Source organism: Crinia signifera, chromosome 11 (assembly GCF_055691185.1).
Source record: "Crinia signifera chromosome 11, ASM5569118v1, whole genome shotgun sequence".
Taxonomy (NCBI): Eukaryota; Metazoa; Chordata; class Amphibia; order Anura; family Myobatrachidae; genus Crinia; species Crinia signifera.
Genome location: NC_139227.1, coordinates 78974602 through 78998226, shown reverse-complemented (window position 1 = coordinate 78998226; position 23625 = coordinate 78974602). Strand labels below are relative to the sequence as shown.

General features: G+C 43.0%; 3 protein-coding genes across 3 annotated transcripts in view; all 3 read left to right on the top strand.

Moving 5' to 3' along the window:
• LOC146045572 (3-galactosyl-N-acetylglucosaminide 4-alpha-L-fucosyltransferase FUT3-like) overlaps positions 1–23625 on the top strand; it is a 378311-nt gene that overhangs the window by 234971 nt on the left and 119715 nt on the right. The window lies entirely within an intron of this gene.
• On the top strand, positions 1382–2413 carry LOC146045071 (4-galactosyl-N-acetylglucosaminide 3-alpha-L-fucosyltransferase FUT6-like). Its single transcript, XM_083163759.1, has one exon. It carries the CDS (start codon positions 1382–1384, stop codon positions 2411–2413), a length of 1032 nt encoding a protein of 343 aa, XP_083019885.1.
• On the top strand, positions 9141–10196 carry LOC146045070 (4-galactosyl-N-acetylglucosaminide 3-alpha-L-fucosyltransferase FUT6-like). The gene has a single exon (XM_083163758.1). The coding sequence runs from the start codon at positions 9141–9143 to the stop codon at positions 10194–10196; it is 1056 nt and encodes a 351-aa protein (XP_083019884.1).

Genomic DNA, 23625 nt, shown 5'->3' with positions numbered 1-23625 from the left:
GCGATTGGCAGCAAAAAACCGGCGATTGGCTGGCGAATGAAAAAACTGAATCGCTGTGACAAACGATTCAGCTCATTGAATACCGCCCAGTGTCATCATAAGGGGACGGTTTGCAGGCACACAATAATGAAGTCACTCAAAGGTTGGTACAGCTCCAAATGGCTGTGCTTTACAATTGTAAATTATTTATATTCCACGTATCAAATACAGATAAAAATACCATACAAGTTTTCCTATTCAAACACTTTTTATTCATAGAATGAAGATTTTATTTGTTTTTTTTTTCAGTGCAATATTTAAGTCAACTTCAATTCATTGACTTGGCTGTATGTGTATTTATTATACTAAAAGGAAAGTCGCTGTGGATGGCGCTGACATTTTTATCGGATATTTTGAGGATCTCTCACAGCAATGTTGGAACTCAAAGGGTTAACATATATATTTGTGTAAATAAGTTGACCACCCGAGGTGTATGTGATTCTGCTGATTGTGCACATTTTCACTATTTGTGACGATTATGGTATACTTGCTCAGTCGTTCGATATTCGCTCAATTTGCGAATTCTCACTGAATGCTGAATTAAGCCCAGTGTTAATTATAACACCCTGCACACCTTTCAAAACCGTTTCATTTACGTTTGTTCTCTGCTTTGGCTCGTCTAAGACAGTCTGGACTGTATCTCAGCATATATAATACTACACATAATTTGAGAATAAATTATATGTTTCAAACCACAAATAAAATATCAGGGACGACTGGAAATGTTGTATGTAATATTATTGTAATAATTGTTGTATTTAATATTATTTCGGAACACTATGATAGAAAAACCAGGAACTCTGGTCCAGATTCAGCATTTTCTCGAGGGACACTCATTATAACATAGGGCCTTATTCTGGTCTGTGCGGCAGGAGCCGAATATGCGGCCAGGACCGTGCGTCCTAAACCCCGCCTACCGTACAGATCGCTCACTCCGTCCGAATGCGGTAAGCCGCTGACCGCACGGAGCACGAGTGGATTTCTCATGTATACACCTCCTCCATCTCTGGGAACCGCCCCCATCATTCGATGGTCGCATACCATCGAATGCAGGACCGAGCGGTCAGGCAGCTCCCGCGAGCTCAGACCACTCGGGCATTTCTCCGTGCAAAAGCAGGGATCTGGGCGGGCAGCTGACATCCGGCAATGTCATATGTCCGCCCCCTGTGGAAACTTTCATAATAATAATAATAATAATAATAATAATTGTAGTATTTTAAAAATAATCTGTGTTGTATCATATTGTCTTTTTGATGTTCTTTTTATTTCTTCCCACAGTGATGATAATTGTGAACTTCTGCTACTAAATTGCTCTACTGTTCCAGTGCTTCTACTTAAGTAAATGGAGAAGTCAGGAAATGCATTGTCTATGAAGAAATCCTTTATGATATGTATCGCACAGCTGTGTCTTGCAGCCATTTTGTTTACACTGTACAACAATGTAAGTCGCTCAGTAATTACTGATTCAGTTGAATATGAACCTACTCGAATCATCCTGCTATGGACTTGGCCATTTGGTGATAAATTTCCCCTTAATGTTTGTCCATCATTCCTTAATATTAGTGGATGCATCTATACAGATAACAGAACATTGTTTTCATCTGCTTACGCGGTTGTTATGCATCACAGGGACGTATGTAACTCTCAAAAGCAACTTCCCCAGATGCCAAGACCACCAAATCAGTACTGGGTGTGGTTTAACTTGGAGTCCCCATCTCACAGCCAAAACTTACACTTTATGGACAACCTCATCAACCTTACCATGTCATACAGGGCTGACTCTGACATATTCTCACCGTATGGCTGGTTAGAGGAGAATAAGGAAGAAGAGAACTTCACCATCCCCCCAAAGACTAAGCTTGTGGCCTGGGCAGTCAGTAACTGGAACCCAAACACTAGGAGGGTGCACTATTATGAGCAGCTTAAGAAATTTTTATCCATTGACATATATGGAAGACAGCATAATCCACTGCCTAGAAATGAACAACAACAAATACTTTCCAAGTACAAATTTTACCTGTCCTTTGAGAACTCAGCTCATGAAGACTACATCACGGAGAAACTATGGTATAATGCCCTCACATTTGGTATTGTACCAGTTGTTATGGGCCCATCTCGAGAAAACTATGAGCGCTTCATTCCCAAAGACTCCTTTATTCATGTAGATGACTTCCCCACAGCCCAGGAACTGGCCACATACATTTTAAAGTTGGACAATGATGACAAAGCCTACCAGCAATATTTCCACTGGAGGTCCAGACTTCATCCTTATGCAGGCACTAATTGGCAGACTGCTTACTGTAGGGTATGCAGGGCAATAAAAGAAGCCCCTAAACATAAAACTATTCCAAGACTTGGAGACTGGTACAAATGAGTAAAAGCTTTAAGATCTAATTAAATTATGTGGGATATGCACATAAATTTTGTATGATAAACCCAAAGTAATAAAATGACACTGATGCATTTGCATATCTGTATTGGAGGAGAGGTTTGTGGCATGGAGCCTCCTTGATTGAACGGACTATGGATAGGAGGATCCTTATAACAGTGATGCAAACAGTAAGCACCCATTAAATGGACCAAATGAGGACAGTGTTATTTTGGTAGGAGATATGACCAGTGGCCTGGAGATGATATAGTTATTTGCCAAAGATAATACATTCTAGGTCACATATGATATCACTTATGATCTATAATTAGTTATACTTATTCTATTCAGTATATGCATGCAACAAATTATTGGCAAAATCTACTTGCCATGCTGAGGGTTCTGGGAATATTCAGATAAGTGGGATTAAACTGTGAACGTTCTTTATTCATTTTATACACACAGATGTATTGGGAGAAGATTTGCAGCCCAGCAATCAGGTCCCTTTTCTTCGAGACCCCCTTTCACACTACTCCACCGACCCAGAGTTGGCCCCTTTCAGATATAGGCCCTGATTCTGGTCTGATTGGTCCCCCACATGACCGGTCAGACCAGAACATGGCTTCAGTGCGGGCATCTTCGCCGACCTGCATAGTAGGCGTGACTCTCACACAAGGGGAGGGGCAGTGGTGGCACTGTTTCATGGGCATCCCCATGCAAATGCAGCTATGACGCATTGTGACGGGGGTGGGCGGCAGACGTCATATAATGTCAACCGCCTGCCCTGTCTTCATCACGGAGCCCACAAAGATAAGTCAGTCTCCACTGACTTATATGTGCAAGAACAGGAGAAATCATTCGATGGTCGCTGACCATCGAATGATTTCTCCTGCTGCGAGCACATGCAAGGGGATTTGTTTTCACGGGGCACTCTTGAGACTTGGTAAGCTGAGATCTTTGCAGCTTACTGAGTCAACCAGAATCAGGGCCATAAGCTGTTTTTTTCCAGTTTATTTAAGGCACACAATAATGAGGTCACTCAAAGATGGGGACAGCTCCAAATGGACTGGCTGTGCTTTACAATTGTAAATAATTTACATTGCATGTATCAAATACCAATAAAAATACCATACCAGTTAATAAATGTGTTTTTTTCAAGTAGTAAAACATGTGTGAAAGTCTTTACTTTGGACAAAACCATGTGCACTGCAGGTGGGGCAGATGTAACGTGTGCAGAGAGTGTTAAATTTGGGTGGGGTTTTACTTCAAAGTGAGATCTATATTGCAGTGTAAAAATAAAGTAGTCAGTATTTTACCTGCACAGAAACAAAATAACTCACCCAAATAAATATCTCTGCACATGTTACACCTGCCCCCCCACCACCCACCCACTGCACATGGTTCTGGTCATTTGAGAAGGAACTTGCCTTTCCGTGTGAACCAAAACAAGGGCCTATATATCCCTTTGAGTGCCAAGGGAATTTGTCAAAATAGATGTGAAAATTGGAAAGCAAACCTTTTTATTACCCTTTTGAGTGCCAACATTGCTGTGAGAGAGCCTTAAAAATGCCAGTGAGTGAGTTACACAGTGACTGTTCTTTTTTTTGGTGCAATATTTAACTAAACTTTAATTCATTGACTTGGCTGTATTTGTATTTATTTACACTAAAAGTACAGTCACTGTGAGCAACGCTGGCATTTTTAATGGATATTTTGAGAATATCTCACAGCAATGCTGGCACTCAAAGGGTTAACACATAACTTGTAAACAAGTTGAACACCTGAGGAGTATGAGATTCTGACATACATAGAATATTTCAAAACCTTTTGAGGAATAACAGACATATTACACCCACTTTATCCGTAACAGAAAAATGCTGCGGTATAGCAAAATACTAGTTTTTCTGGCCCTGCAGCTGTTATGGAACTACACTTTTCAGCATGTTCTGCCACTGATTTAGAATGACTCAATACAGAAATGTGGCAGTGCAGTCTGGGAAGTGTAGTTTTACATCAGCCGGAAGGCCTATGATGAAGAACCAGGCTTGACACAAACTTTGCACCTTTAGTATAGACACATGGGTTGTCATTTACTACGAATACGAACATTTGTATTCGTATTCTTAATTTGACTGATTCGTATTTTCTGATGGCGTATGGATTTGTATTTTTTCCCGATACAAATTCATATTTTAAATATAAATTCGTATTTTTCAATACAAATTTGTATTGGCAGCCTACACTCAAGGAAATTATACTTACAAGGTGCCTCTGGCATAGATTGGTCCTCTTGGTTCCAGGTAGGCATCCACGGGTCTTGGCAATACAAAAAAACTCTAAACCTGAGCCACCGGACTGAGGAGAAGAACCACGATGACTTTGTAACATTGTGCGGTTCCTCCTCCCGAATTCCGCTATTGGCCGCCTAGCAGCACCTAGCGGCCAATTGGGAGCCACTAGGCCACTAGGTGGCCAATAGCGGCATTCGGGAGGAGGAGCCACAGAATGTAAACACATCTCAGTCCGTTAGCTCGGGTTGAGCGTGTTATTTTTTTTTGCCAAGTCCCTGGATGCTACTTTGGAACGAAGAGGACGTGATCTACACCGGAGGACCTGGTGAGTATGGTATGGTTTCCTTCCACAGGTACCCAAAGGATTTCTTCAGGATGAGCAGATGTAGATGTAGACCTACCTATGGGCTCTACATAGGTAAATATCTGTATCAAAGGGCTCTGTATGGAATAAAGTTTTATTTGTCTGGTGCATCAGTGTGTTTTATTTAACTATTGGTTCTGCTGTGGAACTACCAGTCCCAGCAAGCCCATTAATGGGCCGCATGCTGGGACTCCAGGCTTGCTGAGACTCATAGATCCACTGCAAAACCCAATAGTTTTAATCTATCTTTTACACAATCATCAGCCACACAGGGGTACCAGGCACAGCCCCAGGCTTCAGCCTGGGTAGGTACTTTCTGGAGGTTGGGAACTCCTTCATTGGGAGGGTCCCCACTCCCCCACAACCCCTGCCCAGGCTGACCGGTCAAGGGGTTTATCCTTTGGCTGGGGGAACTTGTATAAAAAGTCTCCCCCTGGCTGTGGTATTACCCTGCTGGCGGGTTGGGCCTGGTGCTGGTTCTTAAAATACGGGGGACGGCTATTTATTTTGTCCCCCATATTTTGGGAACCAGGACCGGCCCTTGGTCTTGTGCTGGTCTTAAAAAAAAGGGGAACCCTATTCAGTTTGCTTCCTGATTTTTTAAAACCAGGACCGTATTTTTGAGCCTGGGGCTGGTTATGCCCGTGAGGGGGGGACCCCACAGCGTTTTTTTATTTTTTTATATTAAAGCCTGCACGGATCTGACTGATCCCTGCAGGCTTCTGCCAAATATGCCTGGAACATTAAATGTATTTTCCCGGCAATTATTAATTTATTTATTATACAGTTTCTCATATCGCGCACACATATTCCGCAGCACTGTACATAGAATATTTGAACATCACATCAGTCCCTGCCCCAGTGGAATTTACAATCTATATTCCCTACCACATGCACACACACACCCATTCATTCTAGGTTTAATTATGTTAAAAGCCAATTAATCTACCAGTATATTTTTCGGTTGTGGGAGGAAACCAAAGTACCTGGAGGAAACCCACGCAAGCACGGGGAGAATATACAAACTCTGCACAATTAGGGGCCATGGTGAGAATCGAACCCATGACTTCAGTGCTGTGAGGCAGTAATGCTAACCATTACATCATCCGTACTGCCCAATTAGCGTCTGTATCCCGCTAATTGCCAACAATTACCGGCTGGTTAGTAAAAAAAACTTTTAAATGGTGATTTCTATTCGGATTTTCAGATGGCATTGTAAATACAAAAAGGAATGTGTCATGAATATGAATAGGAATTTACTTATTTTCTGGATAGTAAATTCCTAAAATATGAATATGTATAAAATAGGCATATTTTTGTATATGAATAAGCCTATTTAATAAAAAATATTCTTAGTAAATTTCCCCCATGGTTTAAGAACAAATTGTGGCCCAATAAAAATTCAATAAGCATATTTATGTGCACAGATAGTATAAATTAAGTACTGTGGAAACTGTGGACTATTGCTCGGGTAGTACCAGGTAATTAATCTCCAAATACTGTACATCTCTAGTCAATGTATTCTTAGAAAATGCTGAGCTTCTTGGGCATAATTTGATGTTTACACAAAGGAAGTGGGAGTTTGGCCTTTTTGCAAATACTGGGGAGTAGTATAAAAAGAGGTGGGAGACTGAGCTTGATGTGCATAGTAGGATGTAGGCCCAAAAGAGGTGGGAGAAGGGACTTGCTGCGCATAGTGGTATGTAGGCCCAAAAGAGGTAGAAGACTTGGCCTGCTGCACCTAGTGTGATGTAGGCCCAAAAGATTTGGGGGACTGGCCAAGCTGTGCATAGTGAGATGTAGGCCCAAAGAGAGGTGGGAGACTGGGCTTGCTGCGCATAGTGGGTTGTAGGCCCAAAAGATGTTGGAGATTGGGCTTGCTGCGCATAGTGCATTGTTGGACCAAATGAGGTGAGAGAAGGTGATTGTTGGTCAGATTGGGGGCCAAATGTAATAGGGTGTCAGAATCGGAAAGCGGCAATCAATTACATGGCAAAATTAACCTGTTTTTTTTCCCCAGAGTAAATTGGAAAATTCTCCCAAAATCTCTCACTTTCTGATTATCACACCCTATTACATTTGGCCTTAGGTGTTGTTTGTAAAATTGGGGTGTTGAGCAAAATTCGATAAATAGTTGATCGAAGAAATCATGGTTTTCGCAACTGATCTTATCGTACATAGCTACCATTTGCATCAACAAATTCCTTTGCAGTTCACTTTCATTTTCCATAGATGTTTACAATCTTGCATCCTCCTTAAGCTGCCACTCAGAATATAGGCCGCATAGTTGCCTGCAAAGGGTTTTGGTCATTGTTTTTGTACGGTACCTCAGTTTTGTTTGTTCCTCTTTTTCTTACAATTTGGGACCAAGTAAACTGTAAAACAAAGCAGAAGCTTAAATGAGGTTAACATTCGCTAGCACTTGCTGAACACTGCAACAAATACAGTTTAATATTAACACCCTGCCACGTAAACAAGACAGCACTTGTTCCAAGAATTATCAAAAATGAATCTCACATTATTTTACACACCTACTCTGAAGTATAACTTCATTAATGTTAATACATGAAACTTACAGTTTGTGCGTAGAATAGGATTGTGTTTTAGACACCCCCAAATGCTGGCTTCCTGTCAAGTCTGGCCACATGGTGTTTACGTTCCATGCACTTTTCCTGTCTCTAGTTCGCCTTGCACATGTGCGATGTGTACGCTACGCATCAGTTGTTCGATATTCACTCGATTTGCGAATTCTCACATTACCAATTTCAAAACCTCTGCATTTACGTTTTCCTGCCTGGGGTTTTGTTCTTTGCTTTGGCGTTTCTAAGACAGTCTGGACTGTGGCCCTTATTCTAGTTCACTCGCAAATGCAAATTCCTTCTCATATGGACAAAACCATTTGCACTATGTAACTTGTGCAGAGATAATTAGATTTGGGTGCAGTTTTACTTCAAAGTAAGATCTATATTGCAGTGTTAAAATAAAGCAGCCAGTATTTTCCATGTACGGAAACAAAATAACATCCAAATGTAACTCTCTCTGCACATGTTACATCTGCCCCACCTGCAGTGCACATGGTTTTGTCCTTTGTGAGTGAACCAGAATAAGGGCCTGTATCTCAGAATATATAATATTATACATACTTTGAGGGTCTGAGAAGTATAATAAAATTATATGTTTCAAACCACAAAAAAAATATCAGGGATGACAGGAAATGTTGCATGTAATATTATTGTAATATTTGTATCTAATATTATTTTTGAACACTTTAATAAAAAATGGAGTCTATTACAATGAAAAAAAAACATTGAAAATAAAAAAGTATTGGTTTTCATCAAACGGCTTGAGCTGTAATTGACAGCTGTGTCTAGGATTCATTAAGGAGTTGTAATAGACTAACCTGGTGATACCATTTGCAGGAAAAGTGTTTAAATGTACCAGTGATAATTTGGTGCAATCAGGAAGTCTCTGGTCCAGGTTTTACATTTCTCCAGGGAAACTTATGAAGTAGTTGTGTTTAAGGGGGATATTCAATCTCCCACCACCATTCCCGACGCGAGAAATGGCGATGGGGCCCTATTCAATGCTGTATTCCTCGACAGCATTGAACAGGGGATCTCAGCAAACGAGCATGACTTCACAAGCAGAACCGGCTGCAGCTTGCCTATTCCTGGCCACTTCTCGTGGCCATGCCCCCTTCTCGTGGCCATGCCCCCTTCTTGGCGCTCAGTAGGCGGGACATTGAATCGCGCCTGCAAGATTAGCATCGAGTGGGCCGAGACTGGGACAGGGTCGTGGCTGTCGGGCCAGCCCGACAGTCGTGACCCGACATTGAATATGCCCCTAAGAGTTGAAATTCTCAATACTTTATGGACTGCATTGTGTAGACTGCATTATAATAATAATAATAATGATTATAACATTAATTGAAGTATTTTAAAAATAAAGGCACATTTTCTCTGTCATATCACATTGTCATTTTGATGTTCTCTTTATTTTTTCCCACAGTGACGATAATTGGGAGAAACTTCTTTTGCAACTAAATTGCCCTACTGTTCCAGTGCTTCTACTTAAGTAAATGGAGAAGTCAGGAAATGCATGGTCTATGAAGAAATCCTTTATGATCTGTATCGCACAGCTGTGTCTTGCAGCCATTTTGTTTACACTGTATAACAATGTAAGTCGCTCAGCAATTACTGATTCAGTTGAATATGTGCAAACGACCCCAAGGCCACCTGAACCTACTCGAATCATCCTGCTATGGACTTGGCCATTTGGTGATAAATTTCCCCTTAATGCCTGTCCACCATTCCTTAATATTAGTGGATGCATCTATACAGATAACAGAACATTGTTTTCTTCTGCTGACGCGGTTGTTATGCATCACAGGGATGTATGTAACTCTCAAAAGCAACTTCCCCAGATTCCAAGACCACCAAATCAGTACTGGGTGTGGTTTAACTTGGAGTCCCCATCTCACAGCCCAAACTTACAGTTTATGGACAACCTCATTAATCTGACCATGTCCTACAGGGCTGACTCTGACATATTCTCACCGTATGGCTGGTTAGAAGAGAATAAAGAAGAAGAGAACTTCACCATCCCCCCAAAGACTAAGCTGGTGGCCTGGGCAGTCAGTAACTGGAACCCAAACTCTAGGAGAGTGCGCTATTATGAGCAGCTTAAGAAGTTTATATCCATTGATGTATATGGAAGACAGCATAATCCTCTGCCTACAAATGAACAACAGAAAATACTTTCCAAGTACAAATTTTACCTGTCCTTTGAAAACTCAGCTCATGAAGACTACATTACTGAGAAACTATGGAAAAATGCCTTTGCAAATGGTATTATACCAGTTGTTCTGGGCCCCTCTCGTAAAAACTATGAGCGCTTCATTCCCAAAGACTCTTTTATTCATGTAGATGACTTCCCCACGGCCCAGGAACTGGCCACATATATTTTAAAGTTGGACAATGATGACAAAGCCTACCAGCAATATTTCCACTGGAGGTCCAGACTTCATCCTTATGCAGACACTAATTGGCAGACTGCTTACTGTAGGGTATGCAGGGCAATAAAAGAAGCCCCTAAACATAAAACTATTCCAAGACTTGGAGAATGGTACAAATAAGTAAAAGCTTTAAGATCTAATTAAATTATGTGTGATATGTAAATTTATGATAAACCCAATGTAATCAACCACTGTAATAAAATGACACTGATGTAGTTTCGCGCCTGTATTGGAGGAAAGGTTTGTGGCATGGGCAGGGCCACTGGGAGGGGGGGTAGGTGGTTACTAATTACCTGGGTCCGGGCTTGCTAGAGGGGCCCAGCAGGTGCCCTGGTCCAACCCCTCGCCCCTTCATCCCTCCTGGGCAGCAGCAGCACACACTTACAGCATGTGCTGCGCTGACAGCAGGCTCAGCATGAGTGTCTCACTGACAGCGTGAGAGCTCATGTGGAGCCTGCTGTCAGCACAGCACATGCTGTAGATGTGTGCTGCTGCTGAGGGGGGTGGGGGTAATAACACCCCCACTCGACTTCCCACTAATTTTCCTTTCAAATTTTGGGGCCGTGACCTAATCGTGGGAGGTGGCCACACCTCCCGAGACTAGGCCTGCCCCCAAATATTAATGGGTCCAGCATAGTTTTCAGCAGCCCTGGGCATGTGGTCTCCTTGACTCAATGGACTATGGATAGGACAATCATACAGTAATCCCCCATTAAATGGTCCCAATGAAGGCAGTGTTCTTTGGTTGGAGATCTGACCAGTGGCCTGGAGGTGATATAGTTAGTTGCCTTGATAATACATTCTAGGTCACATAGTGATATGATCTTGAATTAGTTAAACTTTTTCAATTCAGTAAATGCATGCAGCAAATTATTGTCAAAATCTGCTTGCCATGCTGAGGGTTCTGGGAATATTGAGATAAGTGGGATTATTATTATTATAATTTTTTTTATAAGGCGCCACAAGTGTTTCGCAGCGCCGTACAAAGGAACAATACAGGGAGACAAAACTTGGCATAACATTGAATAAATAACAAAAATACAGTACAAATAAAGAGCACCACAGTTCAATACACATTACAGCTTAAATGTAAGTAGTGAGGACCCAATCAAGATACAACTAGAGGCTTGAGGCCAATGATGGAGATGAGTATGCAGACGAAGATGGTCACTGAGTGTTGGAGTAAAGGAGAGCTGTGAGTGAAATGTGAAGAGAAGTGGGCTTTGACAACAGGAGGGAAGAGGGCTTAAACTGCAAATGTTCTTTATTCACTATATACACACACAGATACATTTGGGGAAATTACTAAGGCTGCCGACAGGGCCGGTGCAAGGTAACTTAGCACCCTAGGCAAATCCTTTGCCCATCGCCCCACCCCCCACACACACACTGGCAAATGCAGGATTTTAAAAAGGGGATTTCCAAATAATTAGTTACAGACTAATGGCATTTTCGTGGCTCTGTGTGATTGTTTACACACACCTAGACAGACTTATGTACACCTACACCTTTCACCCATAAACAGAGGACACAGCCACCATCATTCCCCCTCAGCACTCCCTCTGACCTTAGTCAGATAGCACCCCCACAATGGATAGACAGCAGAGAGACCATCATAACCCCCATAGACAAAAAACAACATATACACAGACATCCCAGGCATCATATTTATTGTCCCCCTGAACCCCTACCCCCAAAGACAAAGTGATCCTTCCCCAGCACACCTTCCCCAACAGGAAGACATAGTAAGCATCACATTGCCCCCCCCCCCCCCAAAAGGCACACATCACAGGTATTATAGTATTCCCACCTATAGACAGATGTCCCAGGCATCAGTCATCCCCCTCTCCAGCAGCAAGACATGGTGGTAGGCATCACATTGATTCCCCTCATCCCCTCCCCCAATGCAGACATTACAGGCATTACATTCACCCACCCCATAGGCAGACATTAAAAGCATTATGCACATACCCCAGCTCATGGACACATACACACACACAGGAGCCAGCTCCCTGCCACCTTTACCTCGCACCATAGAGAAATCTGTGTCAGATTTTACGAGAACAGCCTGAGAGTAGCTGCTCCCCTTCCCTGCCAGCGGCTGCCTCTCTGAACTTCAGCCGCGCAGAGGGGAGTCACAGGCACTACCGCTGAGCACCGAAGGTGAAACAGAAGAAGGTAAAAAAAAGTAGTTTCATAGCACTAAACATCGGTACCCCCCGCACGGGCGGTACACGCGCATGGGGGGTACACACACGCGCATGTGGGGGGGGTAGTGACATGACCTGCTCCACGGGGGACTATACTCACAGCTGCTACCCAGCTCCAGGGGCAGGGGGCCAAGCCTGCTCCAGGAGAAGGGGGTCTTCCCAGCTCCATGGGGGAGAGGCGCCTCCAGCTCCAGGGGTGGGCGTGCTACCCATGGGCATTAGGTCCTAACTTGCTATATGGAGAGGGGAGGCGGGAGGAGCTTACCTTTCGTGGTTGCCCCGGTCCGGCTGTGATGATTAATAGGCGGGTGGCTACTTCTTTCCTGCTCCTTTCCGCCCTCCAGTGGCCGGCGCCCTAGGCAAATGCCTAAAGCTGCCTAGTGGTGGTGCCGGCCCTGGCTGCCAATCACGGCCGATCTGCAGTATAAACAGGTACGACCTGGATCATACAGAAAAAACTTCCTGAGAATTCGGCAAATTTACTAAGCTGCCAAATTCTCAGGATTCAGACTTTCCCGGAAGCCAATTTATGCTATGGACGAGCATAAGGCATCACACGGACCAGTCAGATCCGCACAATGCTTCACTGTGTATAAAATAGAAAAAAGACAAGTCAGCAAACTTAAAAGGCATGACACAAAGCCAACAAGTGATAAGGCCTTTCTGAGTACTTCAAATCGTTGTATTCCTTGCAACAAGTGCATTTGCTGTAAATTTATGGACAAAAACGTATTCAGTCATAAGATTGCAACCCATCGAAATTACAGACTTAATGCAAGCTGCACCTGTCTGACGAATTTCGTTGTATACACTATTGAATGTGGATGTGGCCTCATATACTGTATGTGGGCAAGACTAAAAGACCATTAAAAATATGCATCCAAGAACATATGTGAAATATTGAAAACAAATTCATGTTACGCAGCCTTTCCAGACATTTTTTAGAAAAACATGATTCCAAAGTAGAAAAAAATAATTTCTCCTTCACAGTAATTGAGTACATCAGACCGGACCCTAGAGGAGGTGACAGGGAATTGAAATGGACTAAGCAGGAGAGTTATTGGATCTACATGTTGAACTCCCTGATCCGAAATGGCTTAAATGAGTATATAGATATAGTTTCATTCCTTTAGTGATTGATATCAACTTTTCAACCTCTTGATTAATTCTGCTCTCTATTGATATATTCATCATGAGTAAATTGTTTCTGGTAGGGGCAGATTCTAGGCAAGATACTGTATAAACTATGTTTCCTTATTTGTGAAAGTAGATTTGATACTGTGAATGTAAACCTGACAAGTGTATACCCCCACTAGTTTCCTTTTTTTTTAGGGATTCACATATAACATCTGTCTTCCCAGCCGGGTTCACTAATAGAGTCATAGGGTACATATATCTTCATCCATATCGTACCACCTTAGGTCACATAACAACAGGGATTTTCACCCTAGGAACCCCACTAGGAACTCCACTCACATTCCCAGGATCTTCTTATTATTATTTTCTCCACTTATCTGCCCACTATAGTCATTCCCTTGCACAACCATTCTCCCACCACTTGTCTATTTATATATATCATAGCCACTCCCCAGCATTATCTCTAATATAAGTAACCCCTAATAATAACAATCAGCATATACACAGGGTGTTATCCACACCTAATAAAGCGGTGATTATTATTTCTCCCCATCGCTTCCACTTTATATACCTTTTGGTATCCCATGAGGGTTAATCTTTCACCCTGGTACCAGTATAGTAAAGTATTAATCATCACACAGGTTAGGGAAGATTACCCCCCCCCCCACACACACACACTTATTGTAAAAACAGAATTCACCCACTTCACATCCTAGTCTTATTATATCACACACTAGGGACTAACTATTAGTCATTTCCCTTCACAACTCAGTGTTTTGCAGCCGTAAAATTTATTTTACAATAGTCTGTGTAAGCACAGTACTAAACAGATAATGAATTAAGTTATGTTCCACCTCTGATAAATCACATATCCTAGTTCACGGGGACATACCAATAGTTCCACTTATAACCCATATTCCTTTAAGTGGACAGTATGTGACTCTTATGCGTTCCCCCGTTCCAATAGGTACCTGCTTGCGCAAGTAAGTTTCGGAGTGGACACTAATTACTGGGCACACAGGAAACTGCCGAGTGGAAAGCACAGTGGTGGGTGTGCGTTCCACCGCAGATATAGATCGAAAAGACTTATATTACACTATATTGGGAAATACATTTCGGCTCTGTAGTTTCCACACTTGGCGATAATCAGCCCCATCTATACTTTTATTACTTATTTCCGCATCCAAGCCTTTTTTTAGTCCTTAATAAATTTTGTAAGTATGTCGGGGTCAGCTTCCCTATTTAAGAGATAGCTAGAACACTGAACTTTTACTTTCTGCCAGTGAGGGAGCCGTTGATTTTACTACACTGTGGTAAGTGTATACTTGTAGGGTTTACATATTGTTAATTTGTTAATGAAGACTTGTAATAGTGTATATACATTGGATTGTACTAAGTAAGGTATTTCTGATGTGTATAGGAAAATTAACAATGTTATTTGGACACCTCTTGCACCTCTTACCTCTATATATAAACTATATAAAAAAGTTCTGAAAAATTGTTTTTTTTCGAAACGGACCTTATACGTTTCTAACTTTGCATGTATTATGGAATTTAAATGAAATTATTATTTATGTTTTTCATTAATTTTAGTATATGATGCAAATACTTTCTACCTTGTATTATTTTGGGTGTATTCTAGGGGGATTCCCTCTAAGATCAGACTTTGTTACACCTCCTATCATGAGGACTGTAGGTTTATGTTTTCAGATAGGACCGCCATTCCTTATGAAATCTTATTTTTGTCTTAGAAGATTGTTTTTTTTTTTACACTTGGGAGAAAATATCCCTGCTGGGAAAACACCTTACCGAATATTACGAAAAGGTGCATACAATTAAGTGGTATTATACGGTAGGTGTCCTTTATCCCAAAATTCATACTTGTAAATAGTTCTAGGTTATAATCCTGGGATACCATGTTACACATTCTCTATTCCAGACCCATATAATTCAGGGATCTAAGTATCCGTTCCGAAAAACCGGTCCGGATAGGCCATATTATGTTTCCTAAAAACCACCTTACTTTGGTAGGTAAAATAATCATCCTATTCTCACTGTATTTTTGTCTTGCTCATTTCTTCCACTTATTTTTTAATACCCTTATTCATTTTTTAATACCGTTATTTATTTTTGTTGATTTTATATTTTCTTAAAGAATACCATTTGCTGTGCAGACTTTTTTTACATTTTATATCGGAAAAACGACAGGTAACTGCTACATGAAGTGTGATTGGTGCATCACGTGGTTATAATTTTACTGATGACTGGGTGGTACTAAGTTTAGCTCTCTCCGATAAACCCCCTTTTTTCATATATATATATATATATATATATATATATATATATATATATATATCCAAACAAGTTGTTGTTTGTAGCAACAAAAGCGCACTCACCAGACTTCATCCACTGTTAAAAGGCAAGACTTTATTCCATGTCACTTAAAATCATCAAGCACAGTCGACGTTTCGGGCCATAGAGCGACCCTTTGTCAAGACAGCTTATGGTGTATCACTCCATTAGAGCAGCAGCTAACTGAATCAGTCACAGACCCCCTGAAATACCAATGTGCTCCGCCTCAAAGGTCAGAGTCACACAATTCTAGCCAATCATATACAAGTATCTAAGACCAAGTTAATAGCATCAGGTGCGGTGTAACTTACCCATCTTGCTGGGATTGCACCTGCATGCTGCCGCGTTCACATGGCGAGCGGCGTGCGTTCCATCTGCATAGATGGATTTCCTCTTCCTGGTAATGCGTGTCATTGACGCGTCCATGCGTACCCGGAAGTTGGTCCGCGTCATCACTGTAGTGATGCGCTGTATATCAGCCTATCGGCAGCGCTTCCCATGCGTTTCAATATATTATAAATGCTTCCTGGTGCCGCCATTTGCGTTCCAAAGTCGGGATACGCTGATATATATATTTTAAACTATAAATCATTAGGCTAATGGTTTTATCAGGGTATACTATTGCCGTTCAGCCAGCTTTTGCTCAATATATATTAAAAAACAACAATAAACCACACATTTAAAATTTGCCACTATCGATACAATCGCTACCAAAATCGGTCATCACCATTGCAAACGATGTTGGCAAAAATTTGCTCTCCAGTGTTTGATATCATTATTCTACCTACAAAACAATACATAATGCAAACCCAGGCAAGGAAAAAATAAACAAGAACCATACTTAAAGAGAATTGCAAAAATAATAAATACCACAAATCATAGAAAATCACTGATGATATATATTATGTTATCAACATTATTGTTCCTCCAGGAACATGGTCAGAGTGTTTTTTTCATTTAGCCCTTTCGGTGCTACTGTTTCAAGATGGTGTATCCAGAAAGCCTCTTTTTTAAGGAGGGTCAGTCCTCGATCACCCCCTCTTGGTGACGGGGGTATCCAATCTATCACCATATATCGGAGGTTCGAAACCTGATGTTTAGCACTCAAAAAATGCATTGCTACTGGTTTGTCTGTAGTACCTGTAGCTAATGCAGCCCGGATGGTGGATTTATGTTGGCTTATTCTTTCGCGCAAAGTTCTTATAGTTTTTCCCACATATGACAATCCACATGGACATATCAAGTAGTAGATTATGTGGTCTAATAGGCAATGTAACCTGTGGCGCAAAAAGATCTTCTTCCCACTGTGTGGGTGACAGAAGAATGAACCCACCATCAATCCTTGGCAGGTCGAGCATCCTAGACACTTGAAGCATCCTTTTCTCTTAGTCATCCAGTTGCTATCTGGTACTTCTAAGTGTCTTGTGCTTGTACGATATAAAGTGTCCTTTAGGTTACGACCTCTTGTGATGCTTAATAGTGGCTTAGTACCTTTCAATTTCTTGAAGGCTGGATCCGTATCGATCAAATGCCAATTCTTGCGTATCGAGTTCTGTGTTGTACTCAGATTAGTATCACAATGTACATTAAGTACCAGGCGCTCCTGTACGGTCTTGTTATCTATATCAGGTTTGGTCTGGTGAGTGGCTCTGGCCTTCCTGAGGCATCTCTCGACGTCTTTCTTGTTGTATCCTCTTATAAGAAATCTCTCAAAACACTCCGCCACTTGTTCCTCAGCAGTTTCACCATTGGAGTTATTGCGGAGTACCCGGAGGAATTGGGATACAGGTAAATTCATCTTCAGCTTTGGTGGGTGGTGACTTGTAGCCCACAATAATGTGTTGCGATCAGTCTCTTTCCTGAAGAGTGTGTATTGTAGTCCGCCATCTTTCTGCGAGATGGTTACATCTAGGAAATTAATCCCAACAGTACTGCAAGTAGCTGTAAAACGCACCGGACTCGCAATCACATTTAAATGGGTCACCATATCATTAAATGTATCCACATCACCACGCCAGATAACAATCACGTCATCAATAAAACGTTTAAAATACAGTAGGTTCTCACCATATGTAGGTATTATGTGGGTTCTCTCGTACAGGTCCATGTACAAGTTCGCGTAGCTAGGGGCCACATTGGACCCCATAGCCGTCCCCGCTAGCTGTACAAAATGGCTACCTTCGTACATAAAGTGATTTTCTTTCAAAACCAATTCAAGGAGTGACAATAAAAATTCAGTTGGGGGGTTTTTACTTTTGCGTGTTTGTAAAGCCTCTCCCACTGCAGCAAGACCATCAATATGGGGTATAATTGTGTACAACGAGCACACATCAAGCGTGCCCAACACCACATCATCTGGTAAAACACCAATTTGGTCTAAATCCTTAAGCAAATGGCCAGTGTCTTTTAGGTAGGTAGAGGTGTCTCTGACCAGGGGCTGAAGATGGTAATCTAGAAATTTGGCCAGGGGCTGTAGAACTGAACCCCTGGCCGAGATAATGGGACGTCCCGGTGGGTCCACAAGCGTCTTGTGGACCTTTGGCAAGGTATATAATACCGGGCAAACCGGATGTGCCACTGTTAGGAATTCAATTTCGTCCTCATCCAACCATCCCTGATCACCACCTAATTTAATCAAGGCATCAGCCTTGTTTTTTACCATCTGCATCGGAGTCTTTGCAACTTTATGATATGTCATGTGGTCCACTAGTTGTCTCTGGACTTCTTTATTGTATGTCTCAAAGTCCTGCAGAACCACTGCCCCTCCTTTATCTGCATTTCGTATTATAAGTTTGTCATTATTTTTTAAGGAGGTCAAAGCTTGTCTCTCACTTGAACTTAAATTATCAAAACATTTTTTTGTCTGGTTTTCAGTTTCCCTGCAATCCCTATCAATTACCCTCAAGAATGTCTTGAGACTCGCATTTCTGGAGGGAGGGTCAAAATGACTGTTCTTTTTAAATTTTTTAGTCAAAGTTGGGGTGATCTGGGAAGTCTGTATGTTTTGGGGTCTTTTGGGGCGATTGTCAAAGTACTCTCTTAGTCTCATCTTCCTTCCAATTTTGTAGTGGTCCACTGACCAATTGAAGGAATTAAAAGGGTTGGTAGGGATAAATGATAAACCTTTAGACAAAAGAGATTTTTCTGCCGGGGTCAAAACATGGGAGGATAAATTAAAAATTAACTCCTGCCCCCCTTCCCCCTTCCCCTTGGACGCCCTCTTCCTCTTCCAACCACCGCGCCTTGGGTGCGGCCTTTTCTTCCCTTTGGTCCATCTTTCAGGCCCAGGCCACGATCTAAAAAAGCCGTGGAGGTGGATGCTAATCCAGATGGCGGTAGGATATCGTTAGATTCTGCATCCGATGAAGAATAGGAATTATATCTATCGGAGTCGTTATCCCTCTGCCATCTGGGTGCTCTCTGCGTTCTCCCAAATCTTCCCTGATTGTTTCTTTTAGCCCCATCACCTGCGAGCCAGCGATAGACGCTGTGCAATTGGTAGTCTTGGTTAACCTGTTCTAATTTCTTCCTTTTAAATGCCACTAATTCGATTTTATACTTCTCTATCTGTTCCTGCAGACGGCCTAACCAGTCCTCATTTTTATCATTTTTTAGGATGCTCAGTGACTCTTTCTCACAATCTTTAATTTCACTTTTTACCTTAGTAAGTTCACCCCCCACCTCCTCTATCACTAATGCTATTAGATCTAAGGAGCATTTGTTCAATACCCCACACCACCTGACGCAGAAGCCCGGATTCCTGCGCCCGATGGTGGGGGTATTGGCAATCCTGAATCCCCGTACCATCAGGTACCGTTTATGATGTTACACCAGGAAGTGAAGTGATCACTTCCGGTATGAGGGTATTTAAACTGGCCCGGTGAGGCTGTACAGTTGTATCTCCTCCATGGATGGATACCAGGTTGCCTGTTGTTGGAAATGATACCTGTTACCTGTGTTGTTACTTTCCTGATGACGATCTTTTGATTGAAACGTCACGTCACGTCGGATGTACTACCTTTTCATGAATAAAAATTTTTTTGCTGAATTTAAAGACCTTGGTGATCACTTCCGGTATGAGGGTATTTAAACTGGCCCGGTGAGGCTGTACAGTTGTATCTCCTCCATGGATGGATACCAGGTTGCCTGTTGTTGGAAATGATACCTGTTACCTGTGTTGTTACTTTCCTGATGACGATCTTTTGATCGAAACGTCACGTCACGTCGGATGTACTACCTTTTCATGAATAAAAATTTATTTGCTGAATTTAAAGACCTTGGTGAGTGCCCATTTCATATACTTCTATATCCATTGTGATGTTCATTCATCTGTTGGAGCACCCCCTATGACAACGATCTACCCCGAGTGCGGACCCTCCCAAATATATATATATATATATATATATATATATATATATGTAAAAGAGAGATAAATGAAGCGCACCAGTCAGTGATAAATAAAATATACAATTTACTTATAATATACTGACATACATTGGGGTTATCGAATAACAGTTTACCATAGGAGACACCGGGCGGTACTGTAGGATATGCACAGATGAAACAGACGCTCATGCGATGATCAGTCACCGGTGGGACACGAACCATGCAGCCGCCAATCGAGGAATTCCAACAGATCGACACAGTCCAGCATAGACGTCACCACGTCAGGATAATGTTAGCCACGCCCAACTCGTTTCGTCACAGGTACGGGCTTCATCAGGGGGTGTCGCAAGGATGAAGAGGGCTACATCTGTATATGGTCGTACTGTTATCCTGACAAAACTTCTTGTATAGAAATGAAACATTGATACGCAGAAGCCTGTGTCTGTTTACTTCTTTTTACAAGCCGTCCTGAGCGCCGCACCTGCCTGCTGTTTATTTGTCCTATACATTTGTATTTGGATGTGCGGCACCGGACCAAGTTAATTGCTTCTTCACAGTGCCGGTCATACTACAAGTACAAGTGGCCTAGCATCAGCGTGACTCTGGAGCTGGAGAGAGCGTAACCCCTCCAACGTCTGCTAGGTACTGTGTACCATTCCACACTGTGAAACTGCAGCAATTCTGAGATGCTGTCTGCGGAATTCAGCAGGATTTTACAAACTGGTGTATTAAAGTTACCAAAGTTTCGGGGACAAGCCCCTTTTTTCAAGGTGCAGACGCGGCCAGGGGGACCTTGGAGGGCGCTCCCCGTCATCGCCGCTGATACCGGCAATCGGTGGCTGACGGGGGCGTCAGCTAAGTAAACGTGTCCGAAACTGAGTCACACATATTATTTTCAAATTTATGTTTATGCATTATTAGGTGTTTTTTAATATGTTTTGCAAACCCAGTCCACACTTCCGGGTCACGTGATTCTGGCTCATATATCTGGAATCTAAAATCTTGTTTATAAAAGTCAAAATATACCTATCCAAACGATTATTGCCTCCTATCCAAATATAAATGTCATATTTGTCATATTTTATACGTGTCACACCAGGGGTCTGAGTCGACGAGACTGAGACCTCTGGTGGGGACCTGGACCGGTACCTGAACCAGGGAGGTTGGAGAGGACCCTTACGCATATGATGCGTGACAGCGCACCCGAAGCCAATGAACAGTCAGTGGTAAAATACAACCGAGTTTTATTAGCAGATGGTTGTAATACACAGGCAGTAAAGTATGCAGATGATATAGTACAGTCTATGTAGATAGCGATACTTTACAGCTGGATGATGATGTGGTATCGATGGTGGAACATCGGATCCGGAATATCGGATATGGAGTGAAGACTGTGGGTCCGGAATGACGGACGGAAACTGGAAGTAGGAGATCCGGAATATCGGACTTAGCGATGATGGAACATCGATGGTGAGCGATGATGGAACATCGGAAGGACCAGAGTCCCGGAGCTAGGCTTGAGTGCTGGGCTGTAGAAGCAGGATCGCAGGAGATGGAATAACCTGGAACTTCACAGGAGATGGAATGCCTGGAGTACACTGCAGCATAGGAGAAACAACACCAGCAGGAATACACTTGCACGGAGACAAGGACAGCTGAACACACACTGGAGACAACTGAAGCACTAGCAATGGTTCTGAGAGCTCCCTGCATACTTATACCCACTGGGTGGCCAGGATTGGCCGGGCAGGTATGACAGGGAGATCAGAACCAACAGGATTGGACAGAGCAAACATGTGACTGGGAAAAACATGGCAGCCCCCATGTCTGCTATGGCGGGAAAGAGTGTTTGTGCACGCCATGCTTGTGGCTGGGAGCAATGGCGGCGGACAGCCGGTTTGCCGTGCACTGGGTACTGTCACTGTGGGTCAGGAGAGCGGTGCGCCGCGCAGCCGCGGACTCAGCAGCGCTGAGAGGACTGGAGGATGGCAGCGATGATGGCGCACGGCAGGCAGGACGCCGGCAGGAGGCACTTAGCCGGTAAGATGGCCTGTCTGAGTACTCGGATCGTGACAGCACCCCGCCTTTAAGGGTGGCCCCAGGACACCTTTTAGGCTTGCGGGGAAACTTGGAGTGGAACGCCCGGATGAGTCTGGGAGCATGGACATCGATGGCATTGGTCCATGATCGCTCTTCGGGGCCGTAGCCCTTCCAATCGATCAGATATTGCAGACGACCATATCGGATGCGAAAGTCCAAGATTTTACTGACCTCATATTCTGTTCCATGCTGGGTGCAAACTTTAGGTGCCTTGGGGAGCTTGGAATGAAAGCGATTCAGGACCAGCGGCTTGAGCAGCGAAATATGGAATGTAGCTGGCACTTTCAAATAAGGCGGCAACTTGAGTTTGTAGGCCACAGGGTTGACGACTCGCTCAACTGGAAATGGACCAATATATCGGGGAGCGAACTTCATAGATGGCACTCTCAATCGAAGATTCTTGGTTGACAACCAGACACGATCTCCTGGACGGAGGGCTGGCACAGCTCTGCGTTTCCTGTCGGCAAATTTTTTGTACCTGCTTGAAGCCTTCAGGAGTGAAGAACGAATGAGCTTCCAGGATTTGATGAATTGCCGGATGGTCGTGTCGACCGCTGGAACAGAGGACACAGGTTGCAGAGTGAAGTCAGGAACTCGAGGATGGAACCCATAGTTGGCAAGAAATGGAGTGACATTTGATGAAGAGTGATACTGGTTATTGTGGCAGAATTCTGCCCACGGAAGAAGTTGAGCCCAGTCATCTTGGGAGGAAGAGACATATGTGCGGAGGAATGCTTCAAGATCCTGATTCACCCTCTCTGTTTGGCCATTTGTTTGAGGGTGATAGGCTGTGGAGAACTTTAGCTTGATTTGAAGCAGGGAGCAAAGGCTTCGCCAGAATTTGGCTACGAATTGGACCCCTCTATCGGAGATGATTTCAAGAGGCAGACCATGAAGCTTGAATATCTCTTTAATGAAAAGCTGGGACAGCTTGGAAGCTGACGGAAGGCCGGTGAGGGGAACGAAGTGAGCCATCTTGGTAAACCGGTCAACAATCACCCAGATGGTAGTGAACTTGTCAGACTCTGGAAGATCAGTTACAAAGTCCATAGATATGTGCGTCCAAGGACGATGTGGCACTGACAGTGGCATCAATTGCCCAGGAGGAGACTGACGGCTGGTCTTGTGCTGGGCACATTTAGCACAAGAAGAGACAAAGTCCTGTACATCCTGTTTAAGGGACGGCCACCAGTAGGACCTGGTGATAAACTCGTAAGTTTTCTGAATGCCTGCATGGCCAGCAAATTTTAAAGAATGCGCCCAACAAAGCAGCTTCTTCCTTAGGGCTGGCTTTACATACCTTTTCCCTGTAGGGGGCGTGAGATTTGAAACTCCCGTTGCGGAGAAGGCCACTGGATCAATAA

Coding starts and splice junctions, on each gene's coding strand:
- LOC146045071 (XM_083163759.1), top strand. CDS start 1,382: ATGGAGAAGTCAGGAAATGCATTGTCTATGAAGAAATCCTTTATGATA.
- LOC146045070 (XM_083163758.1), top strand. CDS start 9,141: ATGGAGAAGTCAGGAAATGCATGGTCTATGAAGAAATCCTTTATGATC.